Here is an 18,320-nt window from a genome sequence, read left to right as displayed (position 1 = left end):
AGACACCCTCTCTACTTTTAAAATGAGGCTTAAAACTGTCCTTTTTGATAAAGCTTATAGTCAGGGGTGGCTCAGGTGACCCTGAAACATCCCATAGTTATGCTGCTATGGGCCTAGACTGCTGGAGGACCTCCCATAATGTACCCTTCCTCACTCTGTTCTCTTTTACTATAACTATTATGACATTATTGTTGTCATTAACTTGTATTTCTCTTTCTCAGCAGGTATCCCTGGCTTGGTGTCATGTTGCTTGTTGTCCCCCTTTTTCCTGTCCTCTCAACCTCCAGCTGGTGAGGCAAATGGCCGCCCTTCCTGAGTCTGGTTCTGCCAGAGTTTTTTTCTTTTAACCGTCACCTCGTACATAGTCGTGATGGGGGATTGGATAGAAGATAAGTTTTGATGCAATCTGTTAGTTTCCTTAACTCGGTTGCCTTTTTTCTTTTATTGTCTCTGTATGAATTTGACTAATTTGGAATTTAATGAATTTTATGGGATTGCATTATGATTGTATGATACAAAGAATTTAATTGTAATTGGCTTGAAATGGGCTGGATCTCTGAGACATGACATTTTTTTGTGATTTGGCGCTATATATATAAAAAAAACTGAATTGAATGTACCTCTAACTAGTCCTCTTTAAAATGTTCAATTCAGTGATTCCCAACGTAGGGATCTGGTCCTTTTGGTCTGTTTAGTTATGAGGGGAAGGAACGAATCCACAAGAAAAAGCCAAGCACAACATTTTTACAGGTCTGTAAAAATACTACTAGAGGCTTTGATATTAAACTATATATTCTCTCAAACTGTACACTACTGTAGAGCTTTACTGTCACCTTGTGTCTGATGCGCTCCATTTAAAGTCCTGTCTCTTCAAGGGAGGCCTCCTGAAGGATCTGGTCTCGCTGTAAATGCCGAAGTATTTTCTGCCGTGTTTGTGCATTGGAGGACTCGCTGATTTTGTGGACTGCTTGCAAGGTGAACACCTGGAAAATCTCTGTAAGAAAACCAAGTGTAAGTGCTGTGGACATTTGCAGTATCACATGCAACCTTTTTGGAACATGTCTGGAAAATTTCAAGGCCTCGATGCCCCTTGAGGACCTGAGGACTCGCATGATAAATCAAGTTTATCGTAAGTTGGTGGTTCAAAGTTAAAAGGAGCAGGGGGAAAAAAACTTCTGTCACACATTTTTTACGTGAATATTTTCTTTCTTAATTTATTTTTCTTTCATCATTGCACTGCCCTTTTAATCTAATCTGTGAAATATGTGGGAATACTGAGACGATCTTCACCAAACTTTGCATTCATCTTTTTCTGAGAACTAACCTTCTTTCACCATCAGCAATAAGGAGTATTTTAAGTAACTTGCTCATCATTTTTAATGCACATTTATAAAGAATGAGATGCATAGTCAACAGCTATCAGATCAATTAAAACAATCAAGAACAACTATTGTATTGACTTTAGAAACTTATTTGACATCACTTCCCGCAGTCACTCATGGTTTGATTATTGCATTTGCTCTCACTATCCACTCATTTCTCTGTGAACAAGTAAGCAGTCCATAAGACTGCAATGGAAGAAGAAACTAGTAAAAGTGTGCAAAAGTATAGAGAATCATATTTTAGAAATTGCTTTGTGCTTATTGAGTCCCCTTCCTTTTTTAAATTTCTGAAATGTTTGTTATAACTGCAGACTGAAACATAAGTAAAAACAAACTGCTCAATTAATCAGTGCTGCAGGGACTTTGTTTCCAGCTCAGTTCGATGTTTTCTATATCGCTCTGACAAATCTTGCCCCAGGCAAACATAATTCAGCAGAGCGGGGATCCTGCTAAAATCACAAACTACTGCAGGCTATTTGCGTTAGGAGGACCATAAGTGAAAGACATGATGACTGTGTCACCATGGCAACAGGGCAAGGGGTTCATTACTCTGAGTTTGAACCGACTTCACAAGTGCACGTCTCCTCCCTCTTGCCCCCCAGTTAAGCCCCACCATCTGACTGGAAGAGAGTGCAGTTCCAGTAAAGTGTCGGGGCGTGCGTCACAAGTTTGATCAATGGGGAATGAAAAGAAAAGACAAACCGTCCTGCAAAGTGACTGGTGAGCCCTGGAGGGTTTCCTAAATCAACTCCTCAATCCATAAATGAATGCGACACCACCCCCTTTTTTCCCTCTTCACCACATCACTGGGCTGCCACTCTTCTCCTTGGAAACAAACATTAAAGTGTCCTCAGAGGAGTCATGTGTGAGGGAAGTGCTACAGATGTACAAAGTTCAAGCTGAAGAGCAAGTGATTTTTAATCAGAAGTCAAAAAAACGGTTTGTCCCAAAACATCTCTAATTGTACAGCAATTATTTTCCGGGTAAACTAAAACTCAGTTTGACTAACTCATTCAATTTATCATATGTTCTTTCAGGTTTTTTGTTGTTGTTGTTTGTTTGTTTTTTCATTTAGCATTAAAGGTAAAGTACTCAATTGTAAAGTATGAAATTTGCTGCAAAAAGAAATTGAAATGTGCACTTGTTTATTTACTCATTGGCATCTCTTCATGTGAGTCTGCATTTAAACGTCTATATGTTACAGTAGAATTAGAAATGGCAAAGACAGGTGAGGTGACAGTCATCATGTTTGCTAACTTTTTCAGTGCAATGCTTCAAATGCTACATGCTTTCTTACCTCTTTTCCTGAGTTACAAGACTGTTAACTCTCTAACTATACAGAAAAGGACAAGTGTAATTATTTCATGGTCTGCAGCCGTTTTACTCCACTTTCAGGATTTTGTCACGTTTCAATCTAACAAAGCCATACTGTTTAATAGCCCTTGCAATAATGACACTGTTAAATACTTTAAAGATTTGTGCAGAGATCGTATTTATTCAAATTGTCCAAAGAGCAGTCATTTTCATAAGTTTAAAAAGCAATATTTTTCTGTCTAATCTCAGCAAGGATTTTTCCTCATCAGTCAAACACAGACCTCCAATAAATTCATAAAAAAATAAAATAAAATGATGGTGACAAACTGGTTTTCGCTTCCATATACTTTCACCTGTGACGGATAATGGACGGATGTGTGCCTTCCAAATGATGTCATATGAATGATCAAAAATTTGATTGACAAAGCACACATGGGCCTCTGTCAAGGTTTGTTTGTTTGGCGCTGTAAAGATGTACTTCCGTGGAGCCCCGCTGGGAGGCGCTGTGATACGGCAAGCACCACTTTCTCTAACTTGCGTCACCTGACCTGCTTCCGGATTGGTCCTGGTCCGACACAACTCGTGACAGTTTTATTTACTGTCGAACTGTCGCCTGTTGAACCGCTGGAGGAAAGCAGCTCCAGTGGTCCTCTGATGTAGGCTTTTCATGGGGCCGGACTTCCTCTGCTAGTAACGTAAACATGCCTTTCCGCAGATAAGTCTGTAGTTAGGAATAACCATGTGGAGAGTTCAAGGTTTCGTTGGAAGAGGTGAGAGAAATGTTCTCTGCTTTACGCCTGTTATATACTATTTATTTATCTATTATTGTGAAATAGACGGTTTTGAGACAGTCTCCCAAACTATGCGTAAATGTTAGCTGTTTAAAGTGTTTGGCTTTAAACGAAGGAAGTTGATTAAGGTCTTAACTCCTCAGCTGCCTCCATCGACAGGTTTATTTTTGTTCCAGTGAAGTTTGCTCCTGTTACAGACTTAGCTGCCGCAGCCTGCTTTCGACCTTTTCATGTTAAGCTAAAAATAATGGATACAGTTTCTGGAGGTCACACTTTGTAAATCCTTTCAAATTTAGATTACAGACTTAGATTACAGATTACGTTTTGTAGTTCTGAGGAAACCTGACTAACTGAATGTTCCCGTAATTGGAGACTGGACATTTGTATTTAACGTACAGGTCCTTCTAAAAAAATTAGCATATTGTGATAAAGTTCATTATTTTCCATAATGTAATGATAAAAATTGAACTTTAATATATTTTAGATTCATTGCACACCAACTGAAATATTTCAGGTCTTTTATTGTTTTAATACTGATGATTTTGGCATACAGCTCATGAAAACTCAAAATTCCTATCTAAAAAAATTAGCATATTTCATCCGACCAAAAAAAAGAAAAGTGTTTTTAATACAAAAAAAGTCAACCTTCAAATAATTGTGTTCAGTTATGCACTCAATACTTGGTCGGGAATCCTTTTGCAAAAATGTTTGCATTTATAAATTTGTGTACGTATTTACTTCTGCTTGTCCCCAACCACCTCCTGCCACTACTCAGTTCTGCATCGATATCATGGCAGCAACACTTTGCGATTGTCCCAGAACCACCATGTTGAAGATGAGGTCATCAACAGCTCTGCTGCCCTCTCCAACACTCGACAGTCCTCTGACAACAGGTATTTCAACGCCTCCTTCCTTTCTTCTTCACCGTTCAAACTTTGGCCAGATCTAAACAACAAACGCCTAGAGTGTCAGACAAAAGAAATGTGCAAGAAAAAGCCTTAAAAGTCCCATTTTGAGAACTGCCAGCAACACCAGATTCCCTGTCCTTTCCAGTTCATTTACTCCCTCTTTGAATCTATTTGGTCCTTGCTGCTTCCCTTTCAGTTAGTTGCATCATCCAGAATTTTTGAATCCTTAATACAGTAGACTGGAAATGGAGACAGCTGTTCTTGTGCATTTTTTTGTTGCAGTTCTCAGAGCGAGGACGATGGGGAGAGGAGGAGGAAGCAGAAGACCTTCCAGTTTGGTTATGCTGAGTTTCCACGTTACTCAGCCCTGGATGCTGTGGGATGGGTATGTCTTCTGTTGTTGCATTTCCAAATATAAATACGTAACCCGGTCGCAAACTGGGACTCGCTGACCTTGGCCCTCTGACTCTCATTCCCTCATCAGGGGAAAAGGACATAAACCAAAAAGAGTAAGAGAGAATAAGAGCTGAGCACAGAAAAGCAGTTTAGTTACATCTGAGTTCACACAGTATGAGAGCGCAGACGCAAACAAAGCACCAGTGGTCACACACCGTTAATATCTTATTTAATCCTCGTCGTATTTTACTGGGAAAAGCTGGTTTTATGTAGATTTATAGTAAAAGTGCGTGATGAACTTGGTAGCACAATGACTGTTTTCCCGAATGAACGTAAACGCAGGCTACAAAACAGTGGATGCAGCAATCAGAACAACAGCCAACACGTTAGTACTTACAGTGAAAACTGATCCTGGTGGGCTGACTCGGATAAACCTTTTCAATTAAAATATTTCAAAACTCGGAATGCCTCACAGGAGACTTGATTTTCTGCTCCAAACTCAGCTTGTTGTGGGTCTATTTTTGCTAGTTAACTCCAAATTTGTATTAAAAGCTAATCTTTTCGAACTGTACAGCTATTCTATTAGTATTAACAGCAATCTCTTTCTCACCTGCTGCCTCTATCACGCGCAACGGGCTAGTTGGCTCGTCTTCCGTTCTACTGAACCGTTCTCCAGTTTAAACTGAAAGCCTTCGGTTGCCTTGGCCCACTGCCTCCCTTCATCCACCCTCGGTGGCGAGTGTTGTTTTGAAAGAAACCTTTTACTTTCAGGTCCGTGTCACACATAGCTGTGTGCCAGTACCAGGAGTAGCACATGTGAGATGTTCTTCTGATAGTGGAGTTTGTCTTTCTCCACAGGGTGCAGTGGCGGTTCTGTTCATGCAGATTTGCAGGAGAATCCACTCCAAGTTCTCTTCTGCGACTGAGCCCAGTCCGAATCCTGGAGCCCTGACAGCTCCCTCAACTCTGCAGAAGTGTAGCTACCGCATCCTGCTGGAGACACGTGAGTCCTTTTGGCAGCATTTTGTTGTTGTTCTCACTGAGACGAATGTCTTTCTTTTTTTTCTTGTACTCTTTTGTAATCAGAATTGAAATCCTCTGCTGTTCTTCTTATGTCTGCTCTCTGCTAGTATCTAGACGTGATATCCTGCCCAGAGGAAGTGTGTTGTGTCTGCAGGGAGTGTCGGACAGACAGAACGAAGATCAGTCCTCAGCCCAGAGCAGCAGCAGCAGCAGCAGCAGCAGCACAAACAGTCCTGCTACCAGCATCGAGCAGCACCATCTGACTGCTGACAGCTCCATCTCTAACCACCAGCGGGAATCGCTGATCCAATATTCACCTGAACATGGTTTGTTCTGTGCCAGCCATAGTTATAAGATTGTTTTAAAATAATGTTTTTTTTTTTGTTAACTCTGTATTTGTTGGAATGGGATGATAATGTTTTTTCTCCCCGGCTCTCAGAGGAATCACTCCCGTCCGCGGCCTGTCCTCCGCAGAATGACACCAACAACTCGGAGAAGAGAAATGAAGAGGTGAAACTGCCTTTTTTTTGGGGGGGGGGGACTTTATGTCAAAGAATCCAACAATTTTCTATATCCACACAAAGGACTCACTGACTTTTCATCCCACTTTAACTATTTTGTGTTTCTAGAACGTGTTGTCAAATCAAGAGAGGTTGGCAGAGGCAGCACTTCACCTCAGACAAGTGGGAGACACCAGTGTTCCTGTTATCCTCAACATCATCGGTAAGGACTTGTTGACGCAACAACAGATCAAGTGTTGTTTCCAGGGCTAAGCTCACTTTCACTTCAGAGGGCTTTTTTCCGTGTTTGTGGCTAACGTCTCTTCCCCTTTCTGTCGAACAGGTCTAGAAAGTGCAAAGAGTGAGAACTACGAGGAAGCTTTCACCTGCTTTCTGGTAGCAGCTCAGCACGGCTACAATAAAGCGCAGTTTAATGTGGGCGTGTGCTACGAGAAAGGCAGAGGAGTCGGCAAGGACAAGGAGAAGGTGAGACGACCGTGGCATTCATTTTTTGCTTCAGCTGACATTAATTAACACGAAGCATGCTAATCTAGCAGCTTTAAAAGAAAGCCATGTTCAGGACACTGAAAACTCTGACTTTCAGCTCAGTGTGGCTCGGTCTCTGTCTAATGCTGTATTCATTATAATGGATGTCTATGGGAGCCGTTTCTGTAATCTGCCATTGCAGAAAAACTAAAAAGCTGTGAAAACTGATGTTGTTGCTCATCAATGACATATCCCAAACCTAATAATCCCCCATAGAATATTTCACTTTGCATTGCATACATTGAAAATTGAAAATGGCCCTTTTCAGAAATTAAGGAGTTTTTTTTTGTTTTTTTGTTTTTTTACACAATGAAAAATTGCATTGTATATGATGTGTGTTTGAAATTCGAAAAAATAGTCAAAAATGCACAACTGGACCAAATATGATGAGTATCACTATCTACAGTGTGAAATTAGAGGAGAGAGTTCACCCCAAGTGGACAAAAATGTCCCCTATCAGGGATTAGGGTTAATGCATAAAATCAAAACTTGACAGTTCTCTTGTTTTTGGGTATGTTTATTTTTTAATGTAGTTATTTTAATAGCTTCTTTTTTTCTCTCCAAGGCTCTTTATTATTACAGGCAGGCTGCAGACACTGGCCACAAACAAGCTCAGTATCGCTATGCAAAGCTGCTCCTGACCACCAGGGGGCGCCAGAGTGCGGAGGAGTTGGACACAGTCATTGGCTTGCTTGGAAAAGCTGCTTCTGCAGGTCTCACTGAGGTAAACACTTAAGTCTTCCTGAAAACACTTGTGTAACTTTAGTGCAGATTTATATAAACTATTGGATTGTAAGTAAAATAATTGAATGCTTTCTTATCCTTTTTCAAAAGGTTACTTCAAAATCTAGCAACAGATAAGTCTTTAAACATGAAAAAAATGTCACAGGAGCAGCAGCACAAGTGTAGTGTTCGTGCTGGCTCTGTCATACTGCTGCAGCTAAGAGGGATTTTTATTATTAGTACTAACACCTGTGCTTTTCCTACGATGACAAAAGGTCTGTTACTAATAACAGAAAAGTCATAAGTAAGTACTTTAAAATAATAGTTTCTTTGAGATTTGTATTTAGTTTTATAGAAGAAAAGCTTGGTTTGTAAAATACTTTCTTAACCCGGTAGTAAACCTGATAAATCTGTTTTCTCTAGTTTGAAAAATTCAGAAAAAAATGTTAAATCACAGAACTGGTCAACAAAAACAGTATTTAGTTTTTTCCTCTTATCAGAAATGAAACTGCCCGTGGAACATATATAAAATAATGTTGATTTGTAGGTAGACACAAAGGACTGAAGGCACTTGTGTGTGTGTGTGTGTGTGTGTGTGTGTGTGTGTGTGTGTGTGTGTGTGTGTGTGTGTGTGTGTGTGTGTGAGAGAGTAATACTGTTATGAACTGATGTTTGTGCATCCTTTCTGAATTAAGACAACTCCCCGTTTCTCTCCTTCAGGCTCAGATCTGCCTGGCCTCAGTCTACTCTCGGGATCCAGTGAGAAATGGGTGCAAGTCAGTCCAGTATCTGAAGATGGCAGCAGAGAGTGGAGTGAGTGCTTTTCTAGATGCTTCCAGACTTCTGTCAATGGTCTCGTCTCAGACCTACGGTGGCCCTGAAGTGCATATTCTCTTTTGCCGTTGTGATTTGCACTTCAGGGCCACCGTAGTGAAAGTATATAATCTGCTGGACTCACTTTACAGCTCATTTTAAAGAATGTGTCAGTGTTTGCTCACAAGTGTAATTATAACATATTTATGTTTAATCATATTTAAAGATTAATGTCCTTGAACTTTGTGGGGTTTTTTTTGGTTCTCAGGACGACTCTGCCTTGCTGTTCTTGGGTCAGTGTTATGAGAGCGGTTTTGGGGTTCAGCAGAACTTGAAAACAGCTGTCAAATTCTACAAACGTGCTGCTCAAGCCGGCAACAAGCGAGCAAAGAGCTTACTCACACCCACAAATGAAGTGTACAAAAAAGGTAACTACTCGTGTTTTGTTGCTTTTGTACACTTGTTGCTCATTAAGGGTGATATTTGATTTGTTTTCCCTCTGCAGCAGGAGACGCTGTGATACGCTCCATCCATTCAGCTCCGTGCTTCTCTATGATGGACGGTCGCCTTCTGCAGCCACTGTCCTCTCTGGCCAGTCATCGCCCCGCTACTCTTCCTCTCATTCCTCATTCGTGGAGCACCGGGAACCTGTGTGCACCACCGTCATTGTCCGCCATACCTCTTCACCCCCATCCAACAAGCACACAGACAGGAGCCTGCCAGTGGACTGTAGGGATAGGATAGATGGCAAAAGCTAGCGCAAACCAAACTGAGGAATGTATTTCAAAGTATGCGTGTAGTTTAATCAAAGGAAAAGGTCGGTGTGTTAACTGTGTGTCTGGGTGAGTGTTAAAAGGTTTTATACTGTGTGCATTATGTGTGTTGATCAGAAATATTGTTGTTTTTTATGTCTGAAAAGATATTTGGCTCAAGGTTTGACAGTATTTTGTGTAGAATCATGGAGAAAGCTTTACATGTTTAGTTTTTAAACACTACATTATTTTTTGTTTTTTTAACGAAAAGATCTGGGTGCCTTTGTTGGGACTTTTCTCCTTTCTTACATGTATGCAGAATTAATGAGGAAAAGAAACACGTCATAGTCTTTTCTCCTGACAGCCATATTGCTAGATTTACACCTCTGAAACTGTGCTTTACATTCGGGCCTTTTTTCAAATCTTACGGTATGTTTTGCTGTTAAATGGTCCAGGACTGTCTCTCGGAGTATAATAGCTATTTCAGAATTACTACATACTCTATCATCCAACCTGTTAACCAGACATGCCAATATTGCTTATCGTGCATTGTTAGGAGGATGTTGTACTATAAAATAATAAATAGTCCAACAAAGCTGTCATTCACATTGTTATTCTTGTTGAAATGGTGAATGTATTTACACTCCTGTTATTCAAGCAGTTCTAGAGTGTAATGTCGATGCTTTCTGTACTTATGGGAATATTATTAGTTTTTGACCCAAAACAGGAAGTTCCTTTGTGTTTAAGAGTCGGGCATCATTGCAGTGTGGCACTCCAGCCATGTGTCACCAGCCGACTGCATGACGTAACAGCCCGATGATGTGTGATTTCATTACCTGAGTTGCAAAATAACACCGGTAGATTTATTACGGTTGCGTCTCCTCTGTGCTCCGAGCGTCCTACGTCCGTGGCTGTGATTGGTCGGCTGGGTTCAGCGCTCCACAGCGCCGCGCCACTCCGGGATAGTCTGGCGCAGAGAGAAAGCGTAAAAACTCGGCCGCCAGCAGAGATCACCGAGCCGCGGGCTGGGAGGGTGGCAGATGATGTGATGTGATCTGATACGGGTGGCCGGCTGCAGGTACGGGCGGACTGGCACTTAAAAGCGGCCTTTGACTTCGGCCCTGCTCATTATCCTGTGTGTTGTCGAAGGGAGGCGCAGAAGCTGAGCGAAGCGGTGAGTGGATGTAAATAGATGCTCTTGATGGGATGCGCTCCCCTCCCAGTGCGGCGGTGATGGAGCTGGAGGGAGAGGGACCGGATGCTAAAGATTCACTGCGTCTGTTCACATATTGACAGATATTGCACAATAATGCCAACTCCACCTATGGATCCTCGGCGTTCTGACGGATTTGGTAGAATAAAGCTGTGTCTGGCATGTTATCGAGGGAGTTTGAGGCAGCAAGAAACGCGAGGCTAGAATACTCCACCCATGACATCATCGACTTTTCCAAGTTAATTTTCTCCTCTGCCTGTGCGTTCATCTGTTGCATTTCGTTTCCAACAGAAGTAGGTGCAGCTCTTAAGTGCATTGTAAATTGATTCGGTGGTTTACTGTGACATATTAAGATCTCTGTCAGTAGGCCTATTTGTAAATAGACGGATGACTAATCTGCAAAGCATATTTTTTTATGTGAAGTCACAAGAAAAGACCTTCAGATGGAAACGCTTGTTTCTAAGCTAGGTGTGCAAAGTGAGCAGGTATTACCAAGCATCCAGAGCAGATAAGGGTCCTGTTCTGACATCTTGCTCCAGAAATACAGGGGACATTGTATTTTGTCTGTCAACAAGTTTTATTTTGTCATCCTTTCAAGTAATTCCAGGGATAGGTCATGACCAACGTGAAATTCACTTGGGGCCTACTGTATAACTGAAAATGTGCATTGTTTACAAGAGGCAATGCAGTGCACCCAAGCAAGTCAAGCAACTGGATAAGAAACTATTAGACTGAGGCACGAGGGATTGCATGTTTCTGCTGTTTTTGACCAGCTGCTAAAATCTTCTTGCACCTCCTGAGTGACCTCCACCGTTATGGTAGACAACAGAATTATTGTACATAACAACTGCTTTGTGTTGGCTGTGTTCAACTGTCCTGGAAACTGCTGTGTCATTCCCCTCGCTTTCTCCCTTTCTCCCTTTAATAACCATTCTTTCTCCTCCCCCCGCATCCTCCCTCTGCCCCAGTTTTCCCAACTACCAGAGACCTGGTTGTTATCTCTGTCTCAATTATCTAGATTTTCCGTATCTCAGACACAATGTGGAGTTGAAAAACTGTTTGCAAATCACTGTTTGTAAGTTTTTTCACCATTTATTTTAGAAATGGGGGGGGGGGGATTGAATCATTCTTTTGAGTGTATATACTGTGATTTTCATATTCAGAGGTATGATCTGTGGCTCACTTATATCTCCAAAATATTTAGATCATTTAAGACTTTTGGTCCTTCTCCTTTTGTTGTGTAGCAAATCCCTGAAAAGTTTCTATTAAAAGCATTTAAGCCTACGACCAAGAGTACCATCTATTAAGGTGATGTCATACAATTTGCATTTGAATGACAATAGAAATGAGGTCTCCTGATTGATGACAAATTGAATTGTGATGAGACAGGACAGTTCAGTGCAGGTAGTTTGTACCTGTTGTCACCTTGCGTGAGTCACAGGCCTAGGGATGAGTGCAGATTCAGCACAAACTGGTTGTTGTCTGGCTCAGTGATGGGGGCACCATGACAGCCACCCAGGTAGAGGAGAGTGGATAGAGGCCCTGCATGGACAAAGTGCAGAGTCCAGGGATTCTTCTCGCTATAAAATTTTTCCCAAGATCGTATCATGCTTTGAAATCTGCTGGGTTTGAGTTTTCCATATCTCTGAGAAAAAAGGCTGATGATGACTTCAGCATAGTTGGATGTTTATACACATTCATTTGAAAAAGCATAGTTGGATGTTTATGCATGTTTAGAAATTCATTTGAAAAAAAAAAAATCTTTTGAATTTCCCCCACAGGGGATGAATAAAGTATTTTCTATTCTATTCTATTCTAATGCTTGTGAGTCTACCTGCTGTCCAAAGGGTTGTATGTAATCCACATACCATTTGTGTCACATCTTAAGATCAGAATGATTTTCTGCCGCTCCCTTTGTTGCTCCCTGTTTCCAGCATCACAGAACTGATCCACCCAGAGATAAAAGAGACATGTCTAGCTAGTTAGCATGCTGCCACTTCTCCTCCCAACAGACCAGCTTACTCATCAGCTCACGCTTTGAAAGTCTGTCCTGGTTGAATACCTCAAGGATCTGACTCATTCCCAATATCATGCAAATGAGATCCAGCTTCATGACTTTGATACAGTTTTCTTTAACACCTACAGTGACACCTCATGTGTAAAAGGGTGTGAGGATGGAAAATAATCTGCACCACAGTGAGAGATTTACTGAACACCTTTGAAGCTGGTTGAGCTGCAGCTAGTGAGATGTTTCAGTGAAGACGTCAGATAAGAAGGCACATTGCTGGACATTTGAAACTTGAAAATCTATGTATATATGTATGCAAATTTAAATATGATGATGTCAGCCGATTTGCCTTCATCAAATCTAGTATAAAATACCCTATAATTCAGGCCTGTGCTGCATTATTAGACGACTGTTGTATTACTTCTGACAGAGCATCTCTTCTCCCATCAGCTCCATCCTTGTGGTGTATTTCCAGTCAGCCATGATGTCAGTACAAACCCCTCCCCTTTCACGATCTGGTTCCTCGCCCTCAACTGGAGGTCTTGCCAATCGTAGCGGTACATCCACCACCCCTCCCACTTCTCTCAGCCTGCGCTCATCATATAACCAGATGCTTGGCCGTGATGTCATCAAGGAGTCCATGGAAACTGGAAGTTCAGCCACCTTACCAAAGAGTCGTCAAAGGTACTCGATGACCAGTGTGCGGAGCGCCATGGGGATAAGTGACAACTTGGCTTTGTCCTTTAAAAACCAACCCATAACCAGAGGTAAGGGCCTCCCAACAAAGTCCTCCTCCAGCTCTGCCCTGTACTCCTCCTCCTCCTCCTCCTCCTCCTCCTCCTCCTCCTCCTCCTCCTCACTGTTTAACACAACTAACCCCAAACTGGCCAAGAATGGGGCCAACATGCAGAGACGAGCCGAGAGCCAGCAGCTGGAGCTGAGCAGAGCCAATACAGTGGATAAAATTCATAATGATCTCATCAATAATCCAAGTTCAGACTGGCTGGAGTTTGGGAAAGACAACTCTCAGCTGCCTCCGTTTCGTAGAAGGACCAAGAGCTTCTTCGACTACCACGGCAAGGGCTGGGATCTGGACTCCAGCTGTGGAAACAAAGAGGAAAAGGGGGAGAAGAAGCAGCAGCCTTCCTCAGAGAAGGAGCAGCCCAGCCCTGCCAAGGAGATAGAGAGCCAGAAGGAGGAGAAGCACAGCAGCATGCAGACCTGCCAGGAGGAGAAGGAAGATGTAAAGCCTGTGGTGGAGGAAGACCAAGAAGAAGATGAGCCCACCCCAACACCAAGACAACCCCTGCTCCCAGTGGTGGTGGAAGCCCCTCTTTCATCCACCTCTTCCTCTTCTACCAACAGCCCGGAGTGGGTGCCAGACAGCCACAACCTCACCCAGAACCAAGTTCCAGCAAAGGTCAGAGAGGAGCTCTGTGTCCCAGTTCAGGCTTGTCCACGTAGTCCTGCAAAGCCCCCTCGAAGCTCTCAGCCCCGAGTGATCAAAGTGGAGCTGCACCCCAACAACGAGAACCAGTTTTTGCAGCAGTACCCACCGTCTTCCCCTAAACAAGCCAGAGCTACAGAAAGAAACACCCCGACCCGGACCCGGGCACCTGCTCCCCTGCCAGATCCTGAGCCAGAGAGTGGTCTCCCTAAAGTGGGCTTAAGAATGGATCTGACTCCTGACACTCCATCAGAAGATGAAGACTCCAGCTGGACCACCCTGTCCCAGGAAACACCCTCCCCACAGACTCCACAGGAGACAGGTTGGAGTTACGTGTTTATCCTTTTATCTGATCTTTTTTTCTTTTTATGCATATCTGTGTCAGCCTTGAATCACATCTCCATTACACCCTCCTTTCATTCCCCACCTCTCTATCTTTCTGTCTCCTACAGACTGTCTGATCTGAAATTTTTCAAAAAGCCTTTTCTAAAGCAAGTATGTCAGCAATACTGCTGGAACCTTTAAGGCTCCCATGTGCAACCTTATGGTGCAGAGAGTGATTACGATGGAGAGAAGTATAGGACACTGCAGAGGACAGGGTGTGAATGGAAAGACGAAAAGGAAAGCAAAGGAAGCAGAGCTGGTGTTATGAGAGGTGATTGTCAGGCATGTATGTTGAAGTGATAGTTAGACAATGTGAGGGTACAGAGAAATAGAAGAAGGCCATGAGAGAGAGGAAGGAGGAGAGACTGTTGCCCACTGGGTCTTACCACAGGGGTTGAGCCCAGGAGTTGCTATGACAACAGAAACTAAGTAGGAACAGACTGACCATCCCTGAAATTTACCCTGTCAACCCTTATTTGTGCTTGTGGCATTTCGTCTGTGTGTACGTCATGATCATATGTGTCTTCATATATATATATATATATATATCATGTATGTTTGTGTGACACGCTCATGCACACTATGTGTAACCACGGATCCCTGCCAACCATCAGCAGATGTATGGATTGAAGGGGACCTACCCCCAGGCTGGCGGGAGATCTCAGACTCGTCAGAGGTCTATTTCTGGCATATTCCCACCGGCACAACACAGTATGACCGACCTGTTGCCTCCAGCAACCAACATAACCCTTCCAGCAATGAGGCAGACACTGAGCATGTCCCACAAAAGGACACACAGGAGTCGCTTAAGCTACCGAATGAGGTGAGAAGACCTATAAACCTGACACACCTTGTGGTGAAAACAAATGGAGTTTATATTTGAAAAGCCTATAGCATGCTCATAGAGATGTCCATATGTTACGAAAAGAGGGTTCTCACATGTTCCTATTGTTGTAGTTTTTCTTATCATCTCTATGTACATTGCTGTAACACATTTTATCACATCTGGCCAAGAGAAAACGTTAATATGTTAAAGAGCCCCTCCCAAATGGCATGGTGTGCTCTGATTGGTCAACTGATAGGTCAAATTGGTGGATTTTGAGGCAGCTGTTCTCTCTTTGTTGGAGGTTTGCCAAACTAGGAAAGTATTGTCAAAATGTGTCACAGTGATGTAGGCAAGTGAAGCGAAAAATTTCAGGAGTGTTTTCTGAGGGAGAGGTGGACTTTGTAACTTTGCTGACCTTTTACAGAGAGTATGAATAAAAAGCCGTGTAGCACAGCCAATAGAGGGGAAACCCCAAAAAGCATTCCATGTCCACTTTATGACTAAAAAGTATATCCAGGTTCTACAGAGTGACTTTCTTTAAAAAGATTGTTTTATGTCAGCATTGTCATTCTTGAGGGAATATACTTTCAATTCTGCTGAATATTAACGATAACTGAGTTATCGTGGTAAGCAAACATGTGTACGTGCTTTAAAAAGAAAGAAATGTTGCATTTATTCATGGCAACAAGTAAATGATCTGTGTAAGAGACACAGACACCTACACATCTACAGTTCTCCTCGTGAATTTCTTTTTCATTTCGAGCTGCTGATGAACAGTGAGATGCAACTTAAAGCTCTGAAAAAGCTCATTAGAACTCGAGTTAAATTGGTCCAACATCATTATTTAAAAGGTCGCGGCTGCTGGTTATCCCTGATGAATCCTGTCTTTCCGACCTTCTCTATGTGTCTCTCATCCTGCATCCTTCTGTTTTCCTTTATCTTCACTTGTCTTTCTCTTTCACAGCGCCCCAGCAGTCTGATATCCGACAGCTCAGTGGAGCCAGTCCCCTCCCCCTCTGGCTCCTCCCCCTCCCCTTCATGCTCCCCCTCCACCCCCTCCAAAGTCATGACTTCTCCTGGACAAATTCTCAACACCACCACCTGCACAGCCAACGTAGGTCACTTTCTTTTTTTTTTCGTGCTCTCTTGTTGAAAGTGTCTCCCTCTGCTGACAGGAAAATGAAATGAGATAAAAATGAAAAAATACTTAATTTATCCCAAAAGGGAAATTATATATTCAAGTGCATTCAAGTTTTTCTGATATTTCAAGGGTTTCATTAACTAATTTTGCCATGAATGTTAACTTGAAATTTATAGGAACACTCTTGTTTTGGTTTTGCCATTTGTCATTTTGTTATTAACATCAAAACCTAAAAACATTAATTTCTCCATAATAAGTTAATTGTCATCACAAATAATCAAGAGTCAGTCCACTGTATATACTGTATTCTAATTAATATTGATATGGTGGTGTCAGGTAGTTACAAAATCTAGGAAGCATTATTTGATCATGCTGTGAATACATATCTGTTGTCACAGCAGCAGTTTTTCAATAGAAGCTGCCAGTACTCTCTGCTTATGTTTGTCATGCGGTGCATATATGATAAAGATGAAAATTTATGATAAAGATGAAAATTTCACAATTTGAATTAAAACAAGTGGTATCCTTTCAAATTATTGCAGTGCAAATACTGTAAGATCAAAAACATTTTCAAGACTGATGACAGAATATAAACTATTTAACTACCACTACTTATATCCCCAGTCGCTGAGTAACTGTCTGCCTGCCTCTTCTCCTCCAGGAGCTGAAGGACTATCCGGTCTATCCAGATCCCAGTCTAAAAGCATTTGAAGGAGCTACCCTCCGCTATGCCTCTCTTAAGCTCAAGTAAGATTCACAGACAGACATAAGAAGCATGTTTTAATGTCTATTTTTTTTCCACCATGTTTGTGTTGCAATACCTAACATATTGCATTTCTTTTCTATATTTAAAGCTTGACTTTATTTATGATGCTTGATGTTTCCCTGCAGCCCTGCAGCCCAGCTGGAGACAGTGGACCTCAACAGCACATTCTCTGATCCAGAGGCAATGGTAACCCCATAACTACAATGCATAAAAACATCGTCGAACAAGGGTCTAAAGTGTATGTCAAATGTTGAAACTGGTCTTGATTTTGATGCCAGCAATATGTTTTTAAAAAGTTTGGACAGGATGACCGAAAGACTGGAAAAGTTGTGTTGTTCTAAAAGAAAATCAACTGGTGGAGTGTTCCCTAACTACTTAGGGTAACTGTAAACTGACCAGTAACATGGTGAGTATTAAAAATGCATATATGAAGGAAATACGGGAAGGGGTTCACTCCACTGTGAAAGACTACTTTGGCAAGAAATTAACCAATATTGAATGGCTCTGATTTTAGGGGCCTTGGGCAGACCTGCATTTGCATATTGTGCCTCTTACATGCAATTCTATGATAAAATCAGTATAGGGGGTCATAATGAGTATTCACTTCACAAGAACTGTTCAGTTTCCGTGCTTCAACACTTGCTATATTTGAAATTACGGCTGCACATGGCAAAGTCTCGGACATCCAGCATTAATAACTGTGCTGCATCGCAGTTTGAAGATGCTTGTGTGACAATAAGGGTGGACACTCTTTCTTAATTTTCCTTTATTATTTGGTTTCTCATGGACATCCAGTATTATATAGAAGCAAATATCCTATACTGTTTCTAAACATGAATTCAAATCTTGGTTCAGCAACTAGTTAAACATGTTAAATCCTGTGAACCTTTTGTATGTTAATAAAAGGGAGTCACCAGGCTTTGTTTGCAACGATGCAATGTACCTCCTCACTTCCTCTCGGGGTTACTTCTTTTTTTCTGCTGCAGTGCCACTTAGCGGTCACATGGTGAACAGAGCTATAAGCAGTCTGTTCACAGACACGGTAATTTCAGCTGCCCCCCTGTGGAAGAACACCATATAGCCAGAGGACATAATCACTATTAATGATGGAGCTGGTAGATGAATAAGATCATGAAAGGGGAAGCTACGTGTCCTACATAAATGTAGGGGAAGAGTATTTTGTCAGAGCAATATATAATTTTAGTGAGGCCACAACCTTAGATCAGGAATATGGGAGTTGAATGGAGATTGTCCAGTTCACTCAAATTTGTGCACAAAGAGGAGGCAAACAAAGGCAAATGTTGCATCATATTGATTTCTCAAAACCAAAAATACCATTTACAATTTTCTTGTCAATCCATGTTATTTTCTGTTGTCTTTTAGCTTT

At 41.9% G+C, this 18,320-nt stretch overlaps 2 protein-coding genes across 6 annotated transcripts in view; both read left to right on the top strand.

The window, feature by feature from the left end:
* The first annotated feature begins 3,264 nt into the window (after positions 1-3,264).
* dele1 (DAP3 binding cell death enhancer 1) lies at positions 3,265-9,731 on the top strand. Of its 2 annotated transcripts, none has more exons than XM_075481320.1 (12): positions 3,265-3,466; positions 4,263-4,380; positions 4,678-4,780; positions 5,650-5,794; positions 5,922-6,140; positions 6,254-6,324; positions 6,444-6,537; positions 6,658-6,800; positions 7,426-7,584; positions 8,304-8,396; positions 8,665-8,824; positions 8,905-9,731. In XM_075481320.1, exons 1-12 carry the CDS (start codon positions 3,436-3,438, stop codon positions 9,138-9,140), a joined length of 1,572 nt encoding a protein of 523 aa, XP_075337435.1. In that variant the 5' UTR covers positions 3,265-3,435; the 3' UTR covers positions 9,141-9,731. The 2 variants fall into 2 exon arrangements, with proteins under 2 accessions (XP_075337435.1, XP_075337434.1); XM_075481319.1 differs by having other exon boundaries at positions 8,902-9,731.
* A 387-nt stretch (positions 9,732-10,118) lies between these two features.
* The window catches only part of apbb2a (amyloid beta (A4) precursor protein-binding, family B, member 2a), a 38,738-nt gene continuing 30,536 nt past the window's right edge, over positions 10,119-18,320 (top strand). Inside the window, exons 1-6 of one of the 4 annotated variants that reach the window (XM_075481318.1) lie at positions 10,119-10,322; positions 12,820-14,138; positions 14,818-15,023; positions 15,991-16,140; positions 16,829-16,914; positions 17,059-17,119. In XM_075481318.1, coding sequence (XP_075337433.1) covers positions 12,851-14,138; positions 14,818-15,023; positions 15,991-16,140; positions 16,829-16,914; positions 17,059-17,119 — 1,791 coding nt within the window. In that variant the 5' untranslated portion in view covers positions 10,119-10,322; positions 12,820-12,850. Of the gene's footprint in view, positions 10,323-10,373; positions 10,655-12,819; positions 14,145-14,814; positions 15,024-15,990; positions 16,141-16,828; positions 16,915-17,058; positions 17,120-18,320 lie in introns of those variants that run through there. The other 3 variants (XM_075481317.1, XM_075481315.1, XM_075481316.1) reach the window with 3 other exon arrangements.

The sequence above is a fragment of the Odontesthes bonariensis genome, chromosome 13, assembly GCF_027942865.1.
Source record: "Odontesthes bonariensis isolate fOdoBon6 chromosome 13, fOdoBon6.hap1, whole genome shotgun sequence".
Classification (NCBI taxonomy): domain Eukaryota; kingdom Metazoa; phylum Chordata; class Actinopteri; order Atheriniformes; family Atherinopsidae; genus Odontesthes; species Odontesthes bonariensis.
The sequence above is the reverse complement of the archived record's forward strand: the minus strand, read 5'-3'. Positions and strand labels throughout refer to the sequence as shown.

Coding starts and splice junctions, on each gene's coding strand:
- dele1 (XM_075481319.1), top strand. CDS start 3,436: ATGTGGAGAGTTCAAGGTTTCGTTGGAAGAG. Junction 6,325..6,443: donor CGGAGAAGAGAAATGAAGAG/GTGAAACTGCCT, acceptor TTGTGTTTCTAG/AACGTGTTGTCAAATCAAGA. Junction 8,397..8,664: donor AGATGGCAGCAGAGAGTGGA/GTGAGTGCTTTT, acceptor TTTGGTTCTCAG/GACGACTCTGCCTTGCTGTT.